Source organism: Terrapene carolina, unplaced genomic scaffold, assembly GCF_002925995.2.
Source record: "Terrapene carolina triunguis isolate 2854851 unplaced genomic scaffold, T_m_triunguis-2.0 Scaffold17, whole genome shotgun sequence".
In the NCBI taxonomy this organism is placed as follows: Eukaryota; Metazoa; Chordata; order Testudines; family Emydidae; genus Terrapene; species Terrapene triunguis.
In genome coordinates this window covers 2,339,342-2,363,080 of record NW_020664368.1, presented here as the reverse complement: position 1 = coordinate 2,363,080, position 23,739 = coordinate 2,339,342, and the positions used below count along the sequence as shown (strand labels likewise).

General features: G+C 40.7%; 1 protein-coding gene across 2 annotated transcripts in view; it reads right to left on the bottom strand.

Moving 5' to 3' along the window:
• Positions 1-17,479, bottom strand: part of LOC112103526 (TSC22 domain family protein 1) — a 132,340-nt gene extending 114,861 nt beyond the window's left edge. The window contains exon 1 of one of the 2 annotated variants that reach the window (XM_024195349.2): positions 17,182-17,479. In XM_024195349.2, the coding sequence (XP_024051117.1) occupies positions 17,182-17,252 (71 nt within the window). In that variant the 5' untranslated portion in view covers positions 17,253-17,479. Of the gene's footprint in view, positions 1-13,736; positions 16,853-17,181 lie in introns of those variants that run through there. The other variant, XM_024195346.3, reaches the window with a different exon arrangement.
• Between the last annotated feature and the right edge of the window lie 6,260 nt (positions 17,480-23,739).

The window sequence follows — 23,739 nt, the reverse complement described above, 5'->3', positions numbered from 1 at the left end:
TTTGACATTTTTGTAGTGATGCTTTACTATAATATTGTTTTGGCTACAACTTTTCTGTACCTAAAAAATCCAACAAAATCTTAACTTTACATTAAGTCAGTGACTTAGGTCATCGAGTTATGGTTGGTATTTAATGGCCACATGACCAATTTTGATCATTTGAGATTCTATAAATAATTGAATAGGAAAAAAATCTTGACTATTGATTTGCTTTTTCATCCCATTACATTAGTTTCCCCTCCTTCCCACCTACCTTGAGCCTGTGTACTCAACTAGGCAAAACAGATTTGATTTACGACTCCATTGTTTTTTTATTTCTAGTTTGAAACATAAGAGTTATCATACCGGATCAGTGCACCATCCTCTCTCCAACAACTATAAATACTAGAAGCTTGAGAAGAAAGTGCAAGAAAACTGCTGAAAGTAAGTATGAGTAAACTGCCCCAGGGAAAGTTTCCTCTTAACCCTGAATAGTTAGAAGTTGGCTTATGTACTGAAGCATGAGATTTTATCTCACCAAAACTCATTTATTTTATTTATTTATTTTTGAGATACTCGCTAAAACAGCTCAGCCTTGTCCAAGAACAAGGTTAGGAAAAAACAGTCTTCCCCTAGGTTAAAAAGTTCTTACAGCTGTTTCATTGAGAAGCTGTAGAATCACCATGCTTTAGAGCAGACACTTAAAATTTGGCAGGAGGAAGAGGGAGACCTCCCTGATGTTAGAGATGTGTCTTCTGCCATTTCCAGGAAAATCCAACACAAATTTGGCTGAATTATAGGCCACTGAAAAAAAAATTCAGTTTTCAAATACTCAGAGGCTTGCTAAAGTTTGGCAGCTATATTGTCCAACAATTCTGACTGCACTGAGCATACTCCATCCCACGCAGCTTTTACAAACTTATCAAAGATTGTGCATGCTCCATCCTGTGGCTGAGCAAGACTTCTTTCCTATGGTGCTGAGCTCAGGACCTGAGAGCAGGGATACTGTGTCTCCTGTGCCCTCAATATCCCCCTACTGATGCCCATACAGCACAGAGGAAAAGGAGGAAACAGACTGACTTGAATCCAGAAGGGCAGTGAGCAGGAGGTGGAAGAGGTGAAGGAGACAGGGGCACAAGTGATGGAGGGAGGGGAAGAACAGGTGCAAGAGCCAAAGGGACAGGGGCACAACAATTTGTAATCACTGATTAGAACATATACCCCTCCACAATCTGGAACTGAATCCAGGATTCCCAAGTCTCAACATTCCACTGCTATCTAGCAAACAACTGTAAAACCACTGGCAAGGTGTACTTGTTCCCTCCGTAGAGGCTGTTCCTCGCAGAGAACAGTCTACTACAGCTGCTACCAGTTATTCCATTAATTCAAGTGGTAAAGCTCTGTGCTCCAACAGGAGCATGTGAGAGTCTATATGGTTGCACATGATGGATTTTTTTTCCAGTGTTTTTATATAAGCTATTATAAAAAAAATAACTACATTAAAATGTTACAAAGGCAAGCACTCAAAAATTGAGAAATGCCAGAATTATGGTTACCCTGTGAACCCATTTTTAAGATATTGTGTTTAAGACTGACCCTTACTGACTTGAGCCTACAATTAATCTGCATTTTTCACCTCTATTCAGTTACATGGAAATTCATGTGATAACACACATACAGTATCTTCAGTTCGCTGAACAAGTCATTAGCAGACAATGGAGCACTGGTATGGTGAAAGCCCATATTTAAACAATATTCAGGCAGGTTTAAATCTGTCTTAAATGAATACAAAAAGGACACATTAAAAAAAATCAGTTGCTCAAGGAATAGATCTTTAGTGAAAAATCAAATAAAATTCAGCCACCACTTATAGCTTCTACTTTCAACTCTCAGTTGTAGCAGAAGTGTCCAGCTACTTCCTCCCACTCATGTAAGAAAGAGGCTTCACCTTGCTTCATTCTCCATCCCCATAGGAGGTAGGGATGTAATGTTAATCAGTAACTGAAAACATTTTCCTGGGAGATAGAAAATAGTTTAGTATGTGGTCACTAGCCAACTTGAAGTACGAACATATTAAGAAAAGGGGAAAGGCTACTTTAGGGTGTTTGCCATTATAATTCAGAAAGCCAATTTATACAAGAGTATGTAAAACACATGGAAATTAACCACTATAACAATAGAATAATTATAATTCCACTATAGCTATGCCAGTCAATTTTCCCATATAGACAAAAGCAAAGTATACAGATTTATTCCCAAGTCAGTAATATTTCAAAGTTCCACCCAATAAGAAAATACTTAAATGCACTGCTTTAGTCTCTCACTTCAAGATTGCTAAATTTGCTGAACTAAAAGGCACTCAGATACTTTTGCCATTGACAAGGGCCAAAATATCAGAATTTCTATTAACATAATAAAGAAATATCTAGTAAGACACTGAAATATTGTGTTACAAATGTTTCATATGAGCTTCCCAATCTCTGCAAGGGTTTTGTTTTGTTTTTTATTAATGTTTCACACAATTATAAATTCTTAGTTTGTGCTGGGGCTTCAGACAACAATCATCTCACCTGATGTACATAGAAATACGTTCTTAAGAACACACACAGTCTGAAGTTCTAGCAAATCCTTGAAAGCAAAGTTCTGCCTTTACATTTGGCTATGAAAAATAATTTGCCTAACATTCACAAAAGTTCTAAAGTTAATAAAATATTTGTCCATGATAATATACTTTACGTTTCAACTGCCTTCAATAGTTTTGCCTGTATGAACTATGTAGGACTGAAATCTTTAATCCAGCAGCTATTTACTTTTTTCATTTGAGTCATACGTAGCATGCCAAGTTCCTAATAGCAAGTATTTCTGCTCTTAATCAACTAATAATAATGTATTAGATGGAAAGAAACTTTCATCAGAATATAAATATATAAACCACCCAAGAAACTACTAAGAAGAATTTTGGTGACAATCCACAAGAGCAAAATTTGACTGGTTTGTTCACTGGGCAAGTCTATTAAGACAGAATTATAGCATTAGTTTATTTAAGGAACACTCAATATAAAGTCATATTGTAGACAAATTTATCTGCTAATGTCACCACTGATCATTTGAAATGAAATAATTTTTAAAATCCAATTTACTTGTTATTGTTTATGTTCTGCTTACTTTTCTGCATTTCTCTCATCTGGGAAATAAAAAATTAATTTCATGTTCAAGTTCTTAGCATTACAATGGTTGTATTTCAGACATTTCAGGGGAAGTATTTAAAATTTTCATTTTAATTAAATTTATAGAAATATATTTATTGACCTTCATTTTTATAAAAGTCATTTTTGCACAACTTTAATGGTATGTCCTATTTAAGTTACCATTTTCCTTTTGGGAGAAATCTCTCATTTATTAAGATATGCAGTTTTTAAATCATCTACTCTTCCAATCTGTGTTTCTTGGGGTTGTCTTGACTGTACATTTTTCCAAGTTTTCTTCCAGAATTGATACCTAGCATCTGAGTCGGCGTTTATTCTTGAAGGTAGGAAGTAAAATAGTGCATTTTTCTTACATCACTAAGGTATTTATTTTTCTGAAATTACTTTCTTTAAATAGACATCAGTACTGAACAAAAGTAAAAATGGAACATCAGTTTTTAATAGTCCTAATGTTGTTCAAGTGTCCTCTGCTTACAAGGTGGTGTAAAAGGGTCCTTGGTGCGTCAAGTGGCCTAGTGGTTAGCGTCCCCAGCACTGCCACTCACTCCCCTCATGGGTAGGATTTGCAGTCTAGTCCCTCACTTAATCAGAGGGGCATTGAGGTGGGCAGAAAGTTTATGTCCCTACCATATTAGGAGCAGTTGGTAGGGAAGCACGGGCCCACCCATTCCACTGAGCTCCAACCCAGGACCCTAGGAAGGTCCGTGTCTGGCCCCCAAAGGTGTCTTTCAAATTACCCTCCCTGGGTCACATCCTACTGTCGGCCTCTCTCCTCCGGCCTCCAGTCTGACATAAAGCAAAAAGAAAAAGCAAAGGCAAGCAAAACAGTCAGCCCTAAAGGAGCTCAACAGGCAAATTTCTTCCCTTGAGAAGGCTTCTCCGGTGTCCTTGTCAGGAGCTTTCTAGGCAAGGCCTGTCCTCCTCCCCAGACCTTCCCTTCCTGAGCTGGGTTGCTCCCTTTTCAACCCTTTCTCCAGCTGGAGCATGCTCCGCAGGTCTGGAGGGGCCGGGCTACCTGGGACCAGTACTGCCCTATAGCCCCTTCGGGCCCCATGTGGGATCTGTACATCCCATCACAGGAGGAGAACCTTAAATTTTTTACAAGTGTGCTTAAAAGTTTAAGAACTCATAACAGAATGTGTGTAAACTAAAAAAAACAAATTAGATTTTTAAATCACATATTTGAAGACAGTTCATTCTTTCATTTACTTACTCAAATTCAAACTCAGTATTCTTTTTTCCTCTAGAAAAGTTAGTGACAAACACCTAACAATGCTTCAAAGTTTTCTTGCTTCACTTCTGTAAAGGCAGGAATGCTCTGATATGGAGCAATCTGAAATTTCATTGAAGAAAATGGAAGAAGGTATGTTCTGCATCTCAGTTATTTTTTGGAAAAAATCTTATTTGCTCAGAAAATTAAGCAGATGAGATAAAGGAAACATTTGTTGGGTTCAGAAGATGCTATTTTTTTTTTTTTTTAAACAGTCGCCATCCTGACCATAACCATACTTTTACTATGTCATCACTTGCAGTAAAAATACGTAACACTGAAATCTTTTCATATCATCTAAATAAAGGAGTACCCAATTTTAAAATATCCAAATATCTGAATTCTAAAATGGTTTCATTTTTAACATTTACAGGTAGGTTTTGCTTTTGTGGAATCTCTTTTTTTTTTTGTTGTTGCCGATGCTGTTGCTTTTTGTTTTCAAGTTTACAAAAAGTTTTCAGTTCACATTTCATCTCAACTGTTCCAGTGTAGGTTCAGTCTGCTGCTTCTTCTATTCTGGAGAATGAATCAAGTTGTAATGCTCTGGATACAAGGTATACACGGTAAATGTACCTCTGGTATACCTGGAATACTTCGTGTTCAAATCCACAAAGCTGTGCAACTCAGCTGTGAGTGCCATACTGCACAGAACTACTGCAACATAAAATCGGACAGCACATACAATACAGAACATTACATATTCATAAAAGGATGGTGTAAAGGTTGTTGTGCAGCCCTGAACTGAATTTTCTGACTGGCGTGTTTGAAATCTCATCCCTAAAACTCCACTAACACGGTTTTGCTTGGCGTTTTTTGGACAGTGCTCTTATCTGTTCACATGGCCAAAAGGGACTGAATTTTACAATTTTAGGTTATATGGGGGGGGAGGGGGGAAGAGAAGAAAATCAGGAATTTGTGATACATCCCTCCTAGAAATCTTGCAAAAAAAATTTCATGGCCATGCAAACCAATAAGGAAATATTAATGCAAACAGGATTAGTTAGCCAATCAATCATTTAATGACAACAGGACTACATACGTGGTTAAAGTGCTTTGCTGGATCTGGGCCTAATATTCTCCAGGTTGGGCCAAAGAACACAAGCTATACACAATCTCCAGTTGCGATCAGAAGTCCATACCTGAACCAAAACATTTAGTTCACACATTTTCAATAGGTATCAGCATTTTGTTTCTCTCCAGTTATGCACAAATGTATGGTAGGCTTCTATCTCCTGCTCCCCATGAAGGGTTATTGTAAAAATGATGCTACTGGTTTCCATGTTTGTGCTTGAATGATTACAAATTTGACTTGACCAAAAAATAAATAAATAAATAAATATATATATATATATATATATAAAAATAAACTGGTAGCACTGCTAGCCAAGAAGTCAAGCCATGTTGTTTCCTCACCTATTCATCCCAATTCCCTTCAAAACTCTGCCTTACACCTGTACAATACCCACTGTTGCCTTCAATGGGGGTGCGCAGCTGATACCAAGGGCAGAATTTGTCCCAGAAATTGAGTAACGGTTCTGTGCAAAACAATAAAATTCACTACTTTTCCATAGCTTTGCTGACTCTGCACTACTAGAAGAAATATAAATGTAGGCCAAGAATTTTAAGCCTGCATACCTAAAGTTAAGCACCTACATAAGTCGCCTGATTTTCATAGTTACCCAATATCTGGACCTCCACTGACTTCAACAGGAGCTGTAGGTTCTCAACACCTCGGAAAGTTAGGTCACTTATTTATATACGGATTTAGATGCCTATTTTTGCAAATCTTGGTACAAAACAATAAATGAACACCATTAGTAACATAATTGAACTGCTGTATAATTAACAGCCAATAAATGTATATTAAAGTGGTGGAGGAGGAAAGGGAAGCCAGGAGTCACTTCTGATCACCTGAAGAGGAACAAATTTAATTTAAAAGATCTATTTTAATGGAGTGCTCGGATGATTTGGGATATAAACATTATGACTTCAATGGGATGGCTAGCTCAAAGAAAAATAGTTGACAGCCATTGTACAATGGAAATCCATAATTCTGATCCATTCTAACTGTAATCACTCATGATTTTACAGTGCAAAATTATGAACACTTATAATTTCACTAAAACACGATACTAAAAAACAAATATTTTACTCATACATATGAAATGTGGTAAATGCAGTCTCTTAACCTCTACGTAATGTAGAAGTCATGAGAGTCCCTGCTCAGTAGGCTTTAGCATGCCATCAATTCACAAATTAACTATTAATGATAAAATACCCATTTAACCAGGTGTACTAGCTTTCTTCAAATGCAAGTATCAGGATTTACCCCAAGAGGCAAGACACATTATGCTTTCATGTTCTATTCATTCTCTGCCACATAAAATAAACCAGGTCCAAAAACGGATACTATATAATAACTGTTTGGTGATTTACATGAAATGAGTTGATGGGAGTTAAATGTTCACACCACAACAGTAAGTTTCACAATTAAACATGTGTGTCAACAGTTTGCAATGGCAGGCCAAGGACCAAAAGAGTACAATTCAGATAGCAGGACCAGAAAAAACAAGATTGGGCACCCAGTCTAGCGTCATATCTTTTGTAGAGCTTCTCACCACATGACTGACATTAATGTCTTTAGCCTTTTTAAAAAAATAATAATCCATAACAATGGTGCTTCAATCACATATCTTGGGAGTCTATTCTGCTCTCCAATTGCTCTTAAGAACTTTTCCCTGCCTTCCTTCACTTCAGGCTATTGTTTCTTGTCCTATCGTGTTTTGAGATTGTGAATAGTACTTACTTCATTTATATTAGTTGTTACCGTGAAATAATTTCTCAATTGATCGTCTCTCACCTGCAGCCCCTCTCCTAGTGTATGGTAAAGCATAAAGTTTATACTTCTGCTTAATGTTATACTGTCTCCGGTGTTCTCATGTTAGTTTGCTATTCGCTCTACCTCTTATGTTTTTTACAGACTTGTTTCCGTCCAGCTAAAAGTCTTCCATTCATGCTATTCTCTCTCCAAGGTAAATGACTTTACTACAACTTATTCTCTGTCTGTGCTCCAAATGTGTGCTAGCCATTTAAATTTTTACACTTTATTAAAACGGACTCTTATATTGCTTCAAATAGCCCACTGTTTTACTCATTCCAGGTAATTTTGCAATCCCACCAAAGGAGTATTATTTACACAACTGGGACTTCATCATCAGGATTGTAGTACATAGTAAGGGCAGGAAGTGTTGTATTGCGAGCTGACAAGCTCTACTTGTTTGCTGAATAGAGGACTTCACTTTCCAATTCTGTCAGACTAGAAATTTTCACAAGAATTAAATTAGTTTTAAAAAAATTCTGAGAAAATTCACAGTGGCTGCTTTTCAATGTTAAATAGCTCCCAACTCCTTATTTCTTACACACATACACACAGAGGATTTAACCAGACTATGAATTATTTTTAGTTTTTAAAAATAATGAAAATAAAAAGGCACACAAAACTAGAGCGCTAAAGGTTTAAGAAAATTCCCTGCAGAGATCAAGTTACTGGCTGGAAAAGTATAGTTCTCAGCATCTATGACAACCAGCTGTATCTAACAGTGTTAGAGGACCAGTAATACCTTCTGCTATCTGCTGGTTCTTCCTGCCCTTCGGCAGAGCCATTGGAGTACCAACCAACAGAGCAGTCCTCACTGTGTCAGAGTATCATGGAATGGGAAGCAATGCATCTATGTAAGGTGCCAAAGAGAGCATCTTCCACATGGGTATCCTAAGTCCTCTCACTGAGAGGGCCAGGGATTTGCTCCCTTGCCCCTCCACTTCTTTTCCGAATGCATAATGAAGGAAAGGTATGTGGTGTATTGTCAGACACAATGCTTTCATTGTGAGTTTGGAAGAGCAGAGTCTTATGTCTGAGAACAACACATCCTGGCCTGAGAGTGAACCAAGACTCTTGCAGGAAATAATGAGGACAGAGTGCACTTCTTTCCAGAAGCAGCTGCTTGGTGGAAATGAGAGTGGGGTCCCCTGCTTCCTCCCTCCTCCCTTCCAACAAAGCAGGAATAACAGTGACAAAGTCACTCCTGCCTATGTGTGGCATCCTATTCCACTGGGCAGAGTGTAGAGTTGAGCCCGACAGCATGACACGGCAACAAGAGTGTTCTCTGCATCACCAGACAAAACTACATTTTCTATTCACCAATCTGACTCACTATTGGTGAGCAGGTAAGTATACTATTCCAGTTCTGTTAATAATCAAACTGAATTACGAAAGATCTATTAAAATAGACTCAAAACATGCGCTTCTGGGTGCAAATTTTATGACAATTTCAAATTCATGGCAAATTTATAAAGTTAAATTTAGCTTCTGAAATTGGAGGATTGTAACAATGATAGTGCTGACAGTCTGGTGTTACAGCTTACACAAATTAAGAAGCTCAATGCAAACCGTTAAAGTACGATGCCATTTTAAGGATTCCCCACAGTTCCCGCACAGCTTCAGTTCATAATGTATAAAACCTATGACAAAATCTTAGTTTAAAAACAAACTCCATATAAATTCACTAAGTTGTAACACTTAAAAATTAAAAGCATTAAAAAGAATGTGCCTCAAAAGAGAAAGGATCATGCTATGCTCACAATTCTACAACCTGGCCTGCTTACCATAGGTCAGAGTTGGTTAGCGACTTCTGTAAAAATCTCATTTGTTCTCTTGGCCTCAGGGGTCTATATTATATACACATTGATTTTTCCTGTAAAATTTTCCCCCCTTTCCTGACTGCATTCGCTTGCAGTTAGCATTTTTAAAAAATCTTTACAAGTGTGCTTAATTCACTAAGTTTGGTTTCATCCATCCTCCCTTTTCATAACTTTAAGAACCCTTGGACCAATCCTACAGTATATACAAAGGCAAACGTCTCACAGCCACCTGTCCAATTTTAAAGACACATCAGCAATCTGAAATCCACTGGGGGGGAAAAAATGTAAAATAGTTTCAGGTATTACACATGCCTTAAAGTCTCCATACCAGTTTTTATGGGTTTACAATTATTTTCCTACTTTTCAAACTGGTTTCTCGCACACTGTTACTATGTGAAAGACACATACAAACAGGTGAAAACACAGACTGACTAGCGAGGAAGCAGTGGGAAAGTGACTTACACAAAGTGCTCTCAAGTACATGAAGAAAACAAGTGAAGAAAAAGATTTTTATTTGTCTGATCTTTACCATACAAGCAACATTTATGAACGAGAGGCAAATTTGAAACAAAATGTGTGATTTAAGTTAACTTTGTACCTATAAAAATCAGTAGAAATACAACAGTTTTGGATTTTGTACTTATATGTAAACTAAATACTAAGAGCTGTGCTCTTTATTGCACACATGGATTCCCACTGTGAACTTATTTGCATATGATGTTAACACACTGCCTAGGAAGGTGTTACCTTGACTCATTTTGCAACACAAAGTCTACATACATGAAAATGTAATGGAAAATATTTTATTAAGGTTTATCTATTTGAAAGATTCCAAGGGCATTAAAAATAAAATAATGAAGAAAGATTTCCATAGTTAAAACATCTGAAGATCAAAGATTATTGAATCAAGTCAATTTCAAACAAGCAGGCTCTGTGTAAACTGAGACAAGAGCCACCTATAAATGAGATAGCCTTATGAAAAACCAATATATACCATGACTCAAGAAAAAAGAAAAACTACCTAAACACCAAAAGGGAATTTGCCTATATTTTAGAAAACTGAGCTATTAGGACAGATGACAAGTCTAGAGTTTGACATGTCAAAATGTGAGGTATATCTGACAGGCTAAGAGAACAGAAGTCAGAGGAAACAGCTTATTAATATGGCAGCTGTAACAGTATTGCTTTTATCCTCTCTCTTCAATAACTGAAGTTTATAGATTAATTTTCCACAGGATATCCTGTCAGAGAGTTCATCTTTATGCTTCTTTTTATGGCTTCTCTGCTACATTTAGAAATATAGCAGTCTGACTTATATTGGGGAAATACCAGCTATTATTTCAAAGAGAAAATTCTCTCTCCTCTTAAAAGGATGTAGATAACACAGCAGAGTATTTAACAGCCTATGTACTAATAATGGGCACAGGAAGGAGTGCAGTTACTGCTCTAAAGAGGTAATAGGGTTAACAATTTTAAGGCAAAAGGACATTGACACATGAATGTACACACAATTATAAAATGGCTTCATTGAAAGCTGAGATATAATTTACACAAGATATTATATGGGTCAGACATTTCTTCAGATGCATGCTCACAACGGAATTTTACAACTTCTTCACCAGTCCAATTATGCTGTCACTCAGCATTATTCAATTACATTTTTTCTTATGCATTTTCCCTTGTCAGATTTGGAACCACTTGTGATGTGTACACATTAATCTTAAATCAGAAAATGTAGTGCCCACCTGGAGTCTAGAATCCCCTGCAGACATTTTACTTGTTAGACATATTTTAGGGTGCCTATTCCTTTAGTATGTAGAGTCCAGGTATGTAACACAATATTGTTCCCTAACCAGGAGACATCTAATCTAATACATACACCTTACAGCAAAAGAGAATCAAAACCAAGAACACCAACTAAAGGAGATTAGTGGCTGAGGAGATAAGAGAAAAACCAAACCAAAGAGATATCACTTTTAGGACATGACGCAAGGTACAGGACTCAGGCTCTGATAGACTGTAAGTGGAAAGGCATTACAGAGCCAAGGATCTGGTACTGAAAATACCTTTTCAGTAGCTCCAGGATTCCATCCCCAGATGGAAAGCAAAAGCATTCCCACTAATGGTATATTCTGAAAAGGGATACATGGGGAGAGGTGATCTCTGAGACAGCCAGGTGCTAGAACATCTGTAAATAATCTATCTTTGACTAAGCAGAGGATTAGCAGCCAGTGCAGTGCACAGCGATACTATAGTCTCTTCTATCTACAGGTCTTTAAAAAGCAAGCAGTCATATTCTACTCTAAATGAAGCATCTGAGTGATGGTCAGTGGTAGCTACATGACAGCACATTTCAGTAGTCTACTAAGAGATGATAAAGACAAATAATGAGGGCACAGTCTGCGTAGGTGGGGAAAAGATGCACTCTTTGGCCAGCCAAGACTCTGAAGAAGGCAGCATTTCCAGCTACTGCTACTACCTGGGATTCAAGAACTACAAACAAATCTATCAACTGTGAAAAACAGCGGACTTCTACCCTTAAAATAAGTGTGCAGTCGCATACCCCAGCCAATTTCTCAAAACGTTTTCCAATATCAACAAGCATACTGCCATCTTAACTGGTTTGAGCACACCAGCTAGCATCAGTTTTGATTACTTCTTCCAACACTGAAAAAGCAAAGAGCAATGTTCAGGTTCTCCAAGGGAAAACAAAACAAAAAAATCCCACAAAGATGAGCATCATCAGCATAATGATGACATAGTAGGCCCATAACATCTCAATACCTCCTCTACCAGCGTCACATACTTGTTGAAAAGAAAGTGGGCCACTAACAGAATATTGTGAGACCTCTTATGCGAGAGCCCTCATGGAAAATGAGCAACCTCCCCTTCTAACCCTCTGGGATATCTTAGAAAGAATGACTAAAGCCACCTTAAGCATGTCAACACCTCAAGATCAACAGTATCAAAGACTGATATAACATTAATACCTAACCTTTCAGCATCCTGAGATTTACCACAATGGGGACAAATTTGTCCTCTGCTAGTTCTCAGGACTTAAACAGCTGTATGAACCTAAAAAAAAAAAAAAAACAAAAAAAAAAAACACCACCCTCACCTCTCATTGCGACTACAAGCAAGAAGGAAAATCTGAATCTTTCTTTGTTTCATGTCCTGTTCTTCCCCCATTCATTTTCAAGGCTATTTAATTCTGTCCTAAGTTACCCTCCTCTCACATTAATGGAATTTCTTCTTCTCAAGGCTTGTCTACCCTTACCGGGGAATCGACAAGCGATGCATCAGTGGTCGATTTAGCGGGTCTAAGACCCGCTAAAATTGACCGCAGTTCGCTCTCCCGTTGACTCCTGTACTCTACTGGAAGCTGTCAACATCGCATAGTGTGCACTCCACGGTAAGTAGATCTAAGCTATGTCGATTTGAGTTACACTATTCACATAACTCAAATTGCGTTTTCATATTTATTTTTACAGAGCCCGTTATAATAGGGCCCTAATCCCAACTGGGTTTACCAGATACAGCTACGACATTAGTATTAAATAATAATGGTTGTAAATGGCTGTTGCCAAGGCTGCTAAACTCTGTACAGGGAGCAGAAACCTTTGAAACTGACACAGTTACACTGCACACATTGCCAAAGAAACCAGCACACACACACACATACACAGACACACAAATTAAGACACCCAGTTCTCATCTATTTTTAAAAAAACCCTCATGTTTCAAGTGTCTAACAATGGTTCCTCTGAGACTGTACTACAGGCACATCAATTTCAAAGGCCTGTGCTCCCTGTGCAGAACTGAGCAACTCTGGCAATGTAATAGGGCTTTAAAGTGGAAACTCCAGGAACGAAACATGCAAGTGCCTCAGGTTGCGCTCAAAGAGGGGGAAGGGAGGAGCAGCAGCAGAGAACTTTGAAAGGAAACATCCAGGGTCTGAGCAGTCTGAACAATTCGTTTCCCACCACCACCACCCCCAGAGAAGCCCCACTCCACCCCCATATTGCCTGAAGTGGCTGGCCCAAACCTTCCATAAGGTATTCATTCAGAGCAGACCAAACCATGATGTAGTCAAGATTCAAAAAGGAAATTTGAGATGGAAAGGACTCTTAGGCTTGTAAAATATACCTAAAAATAAATCTCAAATAGTTAATTGTATTTAAGAATTGCTCCCCCAAAACTTGATAATTATTGTAAGTATACCACCACACTCCAAAGCGTACTTTTCCAGTCAACTATACACGTTGTGTGTACGTATAATATAATGAAGGGGGACACAGCCTGCTAGGTACTTCTACACATAGACAGTGTACTCATGCAATATAGTTTCAGAGTGCAATCAGTACAATTCACTCCCTCTCTTAGAAGAGAAGCAACATAAGAAATTTAACACAGTAGCTGTGTATGTCGTGACCTGAGAAACTGTTTTTCTATCAAAGCAGGTATCACAACTATATCTGCAACGTTACACTTAGTCATCTTATAAAATCACTGCAATGGTAATTGCAAACTAATTTACATAAAAGTGATATGGTTTCTTTGTAAAGTTAGTGGCATGATCTTACCTCTCATCCTCACCATCAACAAGATGTGTTGTCAATGGCAGTACCTTCAGTGGAAAAAGGGAAGCAGAGGATGTTATGTTGCTGCCACTCCCATCTGAAACAGCTGATGCTCCAACACCACTTTCACCACTGGCAGCTTGCGGTAAACCAACTAAGGAAGGTTCTGTAGGGCGCCTGCCATCTTCAATTTGGCTTACAATTGACTGAGTTAGTGATTGTGCAGAGAACTGGGTAGAGTTTAACGGTATCTGTGGTGGCACATTCTGTGCCACTGGCATACTTATACTAGTTGATATCAAGGGAGGCTGACTAACACTTTGAACCAAATTCCCATTTTGCACAGCTGAAGCTTGTGCTATGTTCTGTGATGGACCCAAACTTACAGGAGCAGAAGGTATATCAAGAGGTACATTTGAACTAGCTTGACTTGGAGCAGGAACGGTACTAGTAGAAGGTATAGGGCTAACTGCAGGCAATGGTTGGCTGGTCATTCCTTGAACTACAGTTTCTACTTGTGCCTGGGGTTGTACAGGTAACAAAGCATTTTGTGAAGCAATGACCATTTGCGGAGGAAGGCTTGAAGCACCAGCTTGTAGTCCCTGCTGAATTATCCCAGTCTGAACAGGCTGCACCACTTGTGAAGATGGAGGAGCAGCACTTTGCTGCATAACTGAAGGTGTAATTTGGTTTGCAACAGGTGGCTGCTGTACCACAGCAGGTACATTTCCTTGTTGTCCAACGTTAATAATTTGACCACTAGTACCTACAGGTGGCATTGCTGTCTGAGCATGTGCAACAGGCTGAGCTGGTGCCACAGCAGGGTGTACTTGTACAGAAGGTTGGATGCTTGGTGCCTGAGCAACAGGAACTGGTGTTCCTGCTCCTACTCCTGTAGAGCTGGATTGCACAGCAGGCACTGGAGGTTGAAGTATCTGCTGATGTTGTATGTAGTCCGGTATGGTCCCTGTCACAGAACTCTGATTCACTGGTTTAACTCGTGCAGGGGCCATCTGCATGGGAAGTGTCTGTTGTTGTCCATACTGTAACTGCTGCTGTGGTACAACAGGCAAAGTTTGCACAGACCGTGAGGGTTGAGAATATGGTAGCTGCTGTTGAGCCACACTTGGAATAGCAGGTTGTTGGTGACCTAAAGATGATACACCTACTACATTAACTGGAGTTGGCTGAACACCAGTAACAGTTGTTAGACTAGCCTGCGCTGAAGACTGGACTCCTTGCTTTTGCTGTGGATAATTTACTTCTTGAGAAGGCAATTGTACTTGTGCAAGCTGTAATTGAGAAATACTCTGCGGTATATTGGATGCTGGAATAGTCTGAGGTCCAGCACAACTAAAATCCATCTGCTGTGGACCCACACCTTGAAATGTCTGCTGTTGTATCACAGTAGGTGCTCCCATTTCCCCGCTTCCCACACTTTCTGTGTAGTGACTCAGTGTGCTTACATTGCTGCTAACAGAACTCCCACTGGTGCTCTCCCTTTCAGAAGTCACTTCAAGTGGATTTTGTTTTATAGTCTCTACCGCCTTGTTTACTGCTACTCCTTCTGTAACTGCTACAGTGTTTTCTTTATCATAGAATTCAGTGCATATCCATCTACCCTTTTTAAAAGGTTCAGAACTGGAATCTAATTTTACAACTCTAAACCTTGATGTGCCAGCTGCAGGCTGCTGCTGACTTGATCCCACTGCCATGCCTGCAGTTGGATTAGTAACATTATTAATGACATTAGAGGAAGCACTCGTACCATTGCCAACACCACTCAAGATATTCACATTAACATTGCTGCTGGTTCCAGACAAAGCATGTACATTAGCAGTACTTGTGATGTTGCTTAAGTTTATATTAACGTTACCAAGCATGCTGCTTGTCATACTAGGACTACCACCACCCACATTACTTAACGTACTAGTTCCAGTAACAGGACTTACACCTATATTGCCAGGAGTACTTGTAGTGCGAATATTAGACAGGACAGATGCAGGTGTACCAGTGGATGATGCAGCAGAAACTGGTGCAGTTGTGATAACATTGTCAGAGCTTCCAGTTGTGGACAGCTTTCTAAATGATGGACTTGGGGGTGGTCCTCCAGAAGCTGGTGTACTGCCCACCCCAGGATGCGATGGATGATGATGCCCATGATGGTGATGATGAAGGTGGTGGTGATGGTGACCATGATGGGGGTGAACATTTCCATTGATCACAACACTCTGCTGTGGGTGATGTGGCAAAGGGGGATGCTGCTGAGGAAGGTGAGGCTGGTTTGGAGAGACGGCCCCAGGAGTCTCAGCCTCTTGGAAGTTATTTAAAGTCTCTTCGGAGGAGCTCCGTTCAGGTTCACCCAAGTCAGTGGCCCTGGATAAAGAAACATCCAAAATTTCTGAAGAAGACAGGTCTTCAGTGTGGGACTCATCCAGGTCGTCGTAGCTTTCCGTGTCCTCCGCTATGCTGTTGTTAGAGCTCATACTGGCAGAGATCTGAGCAGGGGTCACGCTGGTAATTTGGAAGCCACTTTTCTTTTTCATTTGGGCTCCAGCCTGTGCAAGAGGCTGTGGCTGGAGCTGAGACTGGGCAAGGAGGTTCAGACTTTGTGGAGGAGGGGGTGGCGGCTGTGGACCCGCCGATGAAGATGCTGCAAGAGACGGAGGCGGCGGCTGGATGAGCAGAGGCGGCGGATAATCCTCGGTGGAGAGGGCACCGCTACCAGCGCCGGTACCTGGTGCATTGAGCGCAGTAACGCAGCTGCCGCCGCTGCTGCTACCGCTGCCCCTTCTAGGAAACATTGCCGGGTGCGCCATCTTCCTAGGACTAATGTCTGCGGCTGAGTCAGGCTGGTGCATTGTACCAGGTTTATTTTAAGAGTGCAATTCCCCGGCCCGGAGAGAGACAGCCACACAGTTAGCTTTGCATGCAACCCAGGGGAGAGGCACCACACACAACCCCCTCCTCTCCCGGCTGGCGCACACAGCACAGGCTGAGACGCTTCGGCACAGCCGGCACAGCCACTAAACCGCCCCTTTTCCTCCTCCTCCTCCTCCTCTCGGGGGCTGGGGGGTGAGGCCGGGTCCCTCCGCCGCCTTCAGATCAGAGCCAGTGAATGTGACACTTTCAATCCTTTGCCGTTCACTTTCCCCTCCGATCTCCACTCCCCCTTATCCCTCTTCTCCGGGGGGCGGGGTGCTGGGGGGTGGGGAAGAAATTACCCACGTTATCCGGCCAACTCAGAAAGCAACCGCCCGCCCCCCTGCCCGGCTCCCAACCGAGCTGTGTGTAGCTAGAGGGGGGTGACTCGCGGCAGAGCAGACCTCCCCGCCGCGGGGCCCTGGGGGAGCGGCTGGGTGCGGAGGAGCGGCGCGGGGGTCTCGGGGGCTCCGCAGAGCGGCAGGCGGGGGCGCCTAGGAGCAGCAAGGCGAAGGCAGATACGTACAGGGCTGGCACGCAGCAGGGCGGCGGCAGCAGCCTGAGCCGGGCAGGGACATTCCCGTCAGTGGCAGCCATGGAGCTGAATCATTTTGGGGTGGTTAAAGAGACAGAAGGAGGCCGGAACGAGCAGCCACCCGCCCTCCTCCCCTAGGAGAGCCCGGCGCAGGGAGGGGAGCCGGCCCAGCCTCTCCCTCCGCCGCTCGGTCTCTGCAGCGAGGCGTTCGCTTCAGCCGCTCTGCCCCGGCTCCCTCGGGCTAACACCGAGCTCCTCTGCAGAACCAGGCTGGGATGAGTCCTCCTCCTCCTCCCTCTGCTGGGTCTGTCTGCCCCCCGGCTCCTCCGCTACCGCGACTCGTCCTCCCCCGCCCCCCAGGCCGCCTCACACGGCATTGGAGCGCGGCGCCGAAGCTGGGCAAGGGGAGGGATTGGCCGGAGGGGGGGGAGAAGAAGAGAAGTAAGATGGCGGCGGCGCAGGCGCCCTGAGCCCTCAGACATAAAGCCCGTCTGGAGCCGGCGGTCGGAAATAGATTCGGCTCCGGCCGGCGGAAATTGCCGAGCGGTGACGAGGAGCTCGGCTTGCCCAGCGAATCCGGGTGGGCGGGGCTGGCCGCGGGGAGAGGGCTGGGCGCCTACCATTGGCGGAGCGGCCCCCGAGTTATTAATAGGCTCCCGCAGAGCAGGGGGGGGACGGGGTCGCTGCACGGGCTGTACCGCGGGGGAGGGGAGCGATGCCACCGCCGCGCCCCAGGCGGAACGTCTCTGTCTCAGACACACGCAGCTCGGGCGGCACTGGCCGCATGGCTCTGCCCCACATGATCGGCCCCAGCCCCGCCCCATCCTGTTGCAGAGGTAGCTACAGTGTTAAGTGCTGTATCATTTTATTTCCATCGGTTCTCATTTCGATCCAGGATAGTCTCCTCTCTCCCCTCCCCTCCCCTCGCTGAATGAGAAACCTGAGGCTTTATCATCAGGGCTGCCTTTTCCAGCATCACGTGCCTCTTTTGTGCAACAAACTGCAGTTGCCATGTGGTCCCCCCTCTCTCTCCATAGAGGACTGGGCTGGGTGGGGGAAGGGGAGAGGTTGGTGGGTGGGGTGCAAATAGCGCCCTTATTGGCTACCGCACCGTTGGTCACTGCAGTCAGTAGAGATGTTTCTGGAGTGACTCATCCTTTCATTGGATTGGGTGAAGTTCTGGAGGTGGGCTCATGCTTTTTAACTCCAATTTAGCGCCCCCCCCTCCAGATTTCCACTCACCTGAAACCTATGAACGACAGCAGAGGAAGATGTGAATTATATATATAAAAACAATTAAAATGTTTTCAGTTCAGTTGTTTCCTCATAAATGTCAGTGCTGTAGATAATATAGTACCTCTTACTGGATTAACCAAAAATTTAGGAATATATAAATATTTAGGCAGCAAATATCTTTTCTACAGTGATACAGGCAACATAGATGTTATGATATTAAGGACAGTATATCATCGGCTGTGTTAAACATTCAAAGCTGCATATAAAAAAGATGCAACTAATGAATGCAGCTTTTTTTTAAATTGCTATCTATAGCTACGTCAAATATATATAGATAAATGTTTCTTATAAAACTGCTATAACTAAAAGAAACACACTCGTGCAACATTTCACATCTCGCAATTAATATACGTGTTGGTGGTAGTTAAATTATATTGAAGTAATTTTAAATCCACCAGTCAAAATAGCACCTCTTTCAACAGCCTGCAGCCAACATTCTGCAAAAGAAGAAAGCTCTCACTTTCCCTCTACTATCAGAAATATGAGGCTCAATGTACCCAACTACTACGGTGACCAGATGTCCCAATTTTAGAGGGACAGTCCCAATTTTGGAGCCTTTTTCTTATATAGGCACCTATTACCCCCCACACCGATTTTTTACACTTGCTATCTGGTCACCCTACCACCTACCCAATTGCCTCCACAGTGGCTTTGTCTACATTACACAATTCATTGTGTTAGAAAACATTAACACAACATTAAACAAGATTTTGTCTTTAGTGTGAACAAGAATTTTAAAAGTGTTAGTAAATATGTTTTCTAGCACCATGTACTTCCCAGTACAGACCAGGCCAATGTAAGAAAAAACTTCATCAAGAGCTAGTCCTTGATCCAGACAACGAGCTGGCCTAGTGGATCTCTGCATGGAACCACAGTAATTTCCACTAGGCTGCAGCCCACACGGAGCTTATTGTAGTATTGGGATAGCGTGACCAGATGTCCCAATTTTATAGGGACAGTCCTGATTTTTGGGTCTTTTTCTTATATAGGCTCCTATTACCCCCCACCCCCATCCCGATTTTTCACGCTTGCTGTCTTGTCACCCTACATCGGGACCTTGTAAACATGTTTAATTTTAATGGGACTATTCATGCTGAAAGGTAAGCATGTGCATAAGTGTTTGAAATCAAGCCTAAGGTGGCAAATCCCCTTCCATTATAAATTCCTGCAATTTTCTTAAAAATTCTTCTTAGGGCTGAAATTTTCCATTATCAGTCTCAGCCCAGAGGGCTGAATATTTTTCTGAATATTTTAGCAAAATCCAGTCAGTTTTAAAATATGTGGTCAATGAAAACAGGTAGAACTTCTCTCCCCTCCCCCCCACTTTAAATAGCATTACAACATTTAACTGCACATGAATAACTAAAAAGGGACTTAACTTTAAAGTTTGTATGTAACTACTTCCCAATGAGAAATAGACATCAAATAAGTTTGAAAAAAAATAGTAAAATTATAACTAGTTAAACATTTACTTTTGCACATGCATACTGAAAGAGTTCTGTTCACTTGATATTTTGATAGTTGTATGCAGCTCTACTGGGCTGTAAGCTCCATTTAACAACAGCTAAGTCCTGATCCTAGAATTGAGTTCTCACATTTCTGTTACTGCAAATCAGGAACAGAAAGAAAAATAAAGTTCAAATAGGAAAGTTAACTCAGTTATATAATGCACATACTGTACATTAAATTAGATATTTAACAATCCAAACAGTAATCTAGGTTCGAGGACGAATATATGATATAGTCTGATAAGAGTCTTTTACCTAAATAATATTCTGTATGCATACCCTTTTCTTTAAAATCTCTCTTTGTGAACCTGAATAAAATGTCATCAGAGTCACGTTTATCCGTGTTCTTGTGAATGGTTATTGGTAGAGCTGGTTAAAACAAAGAGAGTGGAGGAAATTATCACACAAAATGTTGTGATTTCTTTTTCATCCCTCTCCATTTTAAATTTCTTTATTTGTCAAATTAAACATATTTCAGTGAAAATTTAATTTAAAAGAGTCCCTTTCTTCAAAAAATTGTGACCCACTCTGACTCTTGGTTTCCAGGTTATAAATGAATTCTGAAATTGTTGTATAGCTGATACTTCCAGGAAACTGTGGCCTAGCACCTTTTTTATGATCTGGAGGAAAGCTGCAAAGTGAGGGTACTGCTACATCAATCAAATATAAAACTATAGGTGTGACTGCTTCACGTGCTTGATCCAGCCCTCTTGCCTTTGAGCACAACTAATGATTAGGAAGTGGACGCTACTGCAATCCATTCATTACATCTGCTGGAGATGGAAGATTTCAGGAATGTTGCAAAAGAAGAGGAGTCACTTTGGACTGGACCTTCCCAGGTATGTGTTTCCCCAAATGTATAACCACAGATGGCCTCAGTCCTCATCCCAGCCCTTGGTGCTACATAGGAAGGCTGGGTATCAGAAGGAAGATGTCTAGTTCAGCCCAGCAATCTTGTAACTTCAATTACTGCCACAGGACAGACTAAATATTTGGATATCTATCTTTTATATATTAAAAATCTTATCAAAGGGGAAACAAGAAGAATCTGGGTCCCACCACATATTCTCAAGCTACTGCTCGACAGATATCAGAAACAGCATTATTTTAGTATTAGTAGCTCGTTCACTGTGTTACAGTAGTAATACACATTCATCTCTGTTCACACCATAGATTGTATGTGGATATAAGCTAATTACTAGACCATTCAATAAGCACAGTTTGTTGGCTTTAGTCAAGACTAGGCCAGGAACATTGCAAATCAATTTCCAGGTTTATTGGTAAACCTGTATGGCAGTACTTTTTTTTTTTTAAGTCACTAACAATAATAAAAAATGAAGTGTTTTGCTATGGAGCTGCAATAGTTGAAATAGTGGTTTAGCAGTCTATGGATTGGTTGTTGTTTTTTGATTTTTAACTGGTGACTATATTTAATCTACAAAGGTGACCTACAAAGGCTTGTGCAACCTTTTTTGTTCTTTAAATAAGTTCTAAAAGGAATTCTCTCACCCTTCAGCTCCCAAAAAGTTTGATTCTGCTTCCCTTTTTTCTTAGGAGAAAAAACAGGAATGTCATGTCTTGAATTTTCTTTTTTTGTTGGATGACTTATTGGATGATTCAAAAACACATAGTGGGAGATTTTTCAGCCTGCAAGTGAAGGACAGGAGTGTTGAATCTTTAGCAAATACAATTTCTTCCAAAGTTTAGTTAAGTGTTGACAGAAACTAAGAATTTTAGCTATCTTCATAAAAATACCATACCCTCTCCATTGATCAGGTTTAACCCTCTTGTTTTGGTATTAGTGAATTGTAATCATAGACCATCTGCAAAGTAATTTTTAAAAATGTCACTGCATGGTTTCTTAAGCCCTGCCATGTGGGTAGGTTGCACAGTAGTTAGCCCCTTTCATGAACATTACATTCAAATGCAGATTTGATTAAGGAGGTCTAAAAGCTTTGTTTTATCATTCAATTATGGCATGTAAACATTGAACACAGAGTTCTAGTATAATGGTAAAGGTTAAAAGAAAATGTTCAGACCTTCTGTTGCTCATACATTATCAGCCAAAGCAACTGCCTGATCTTATTGCTGTTACCCATCATCCTCTCTTCTACTCCCCCCCCCCCTTCACCTCCATTTGCAATCATCACTCATAAAATTACATCCTAAATATGGGCTCGATTCTGGAAGGCCTTTGATAAATATTCCTTATTCATAGGTGTAAAGTCAATCATTTAAATTAGGGTTTTCAGGATAGAGCCTTTAGCTTTTAAACTCTTTGGGTCTTTTATTAGTCTGTTATGTACCACACCATATTTATGATGCAGCTTAAATAAAATCAGCGATCAAATAATTTACAGAAAATAGTTTGCTTGCCAAATATAGCCTCCTTTTGTCCTTGCTGAATGTCCATGAGCTGACTGTGATTTCCTCAGATTTCCTCAACTGGTTTTTGTGGTTTCTCTTACTCTTTATGAATTAATTATGAATAGTTAGATTGGGGTATTTATTACTCAATGCTGGAAAGCTGAGCTGTTTTGGTTTGTTGCGAGTGGGCATATAATACACATGGTATTGTTTCTTTTCACTGACTGGGACCCTATTGAGGAAAGCACTTAAGCACATGCACAAATCCATCTGTATTCAGAAAAGCTTTTAAGGGTGTGCTTAACTTAAGCATGTGGCACATGAGTACATGCTTAAATTCTTCCTTAGATAGGGATGCTTTTCTGATTCAGGGCCCGAAGGAGTGTAATACTTATAATAAGGGGCAGATCTTTAGAGCCTCTGTTTAGGGACAAATAAACAAGAGTAGGACATTTTGGAACATGCTTCATCTTTTTCTTTTTGGGCCACCTAGCACTTGTCTGAGGCACAATTCCTAGAAAATTAAACTAATCTGTAACAGTTAATCAATAAATACTACAATCATCTCTTTTTTCCATCACTTAAAGTAACTGGAGGTGCATATGCTGTCCAGTGAAGGGTGCAGGCAGATCCTTTTTGGACTCATTTCATTCTTCCTGCATCCTGTGCGGCACCCCTGCTGTGCCAAGCAAAGTCTGATCCTATATAAAATATACCATTCCTGTTGCAAATAGTTTCTTTTGGAAAATCTAAAATTTGCTCTCTTAAGCTTTGCTTACTGTATCCATCAATCCTAAAAAAAACTGGATTGTTTGTGGAAGAAAAACATAAAAGAGGCATAAGCCCAACAGAAGCAAATTCATTTTAAGAGTAATCACCCAGCTCTAAAAATAAAGGATATTTATATTGTCTTACTCCTCTAACAATGGAGATGTAAACTCATTCACACTAATAATAAAGCAGGATATTTTAATTCCTCCATCTACATGAGTTCTTCTATTTGTTCCCCATAAACCAAAGAACTCATATAGATGGAGGTTGTCCAAAACATCCTCACTTTGAACTTCTTTAAATTTTAAAATGCTGTATCTCTGCAGTGCATGACACTCTTGCTCCTGTATACATTTTTATGCAAATCCTGGGAAATGAAATGAAATGTCAGTGCAAACTAAGACAATTTAGTCAACAAAAGACAATGGTGAATAGGTGAAATGGGATTCCAAATCGGGGGAGGTGGAGAGGGGGTAGAAAAATTGGATGATTTTGTCAATTTCAGTAAAGCAAAAAAATATACATCCTGCAAACAATTATATGCATGGGCTTCATTTTAGTCATGTGATTAGTTCCATTGACTAGTTTAATTTTCAGTCACTAGACT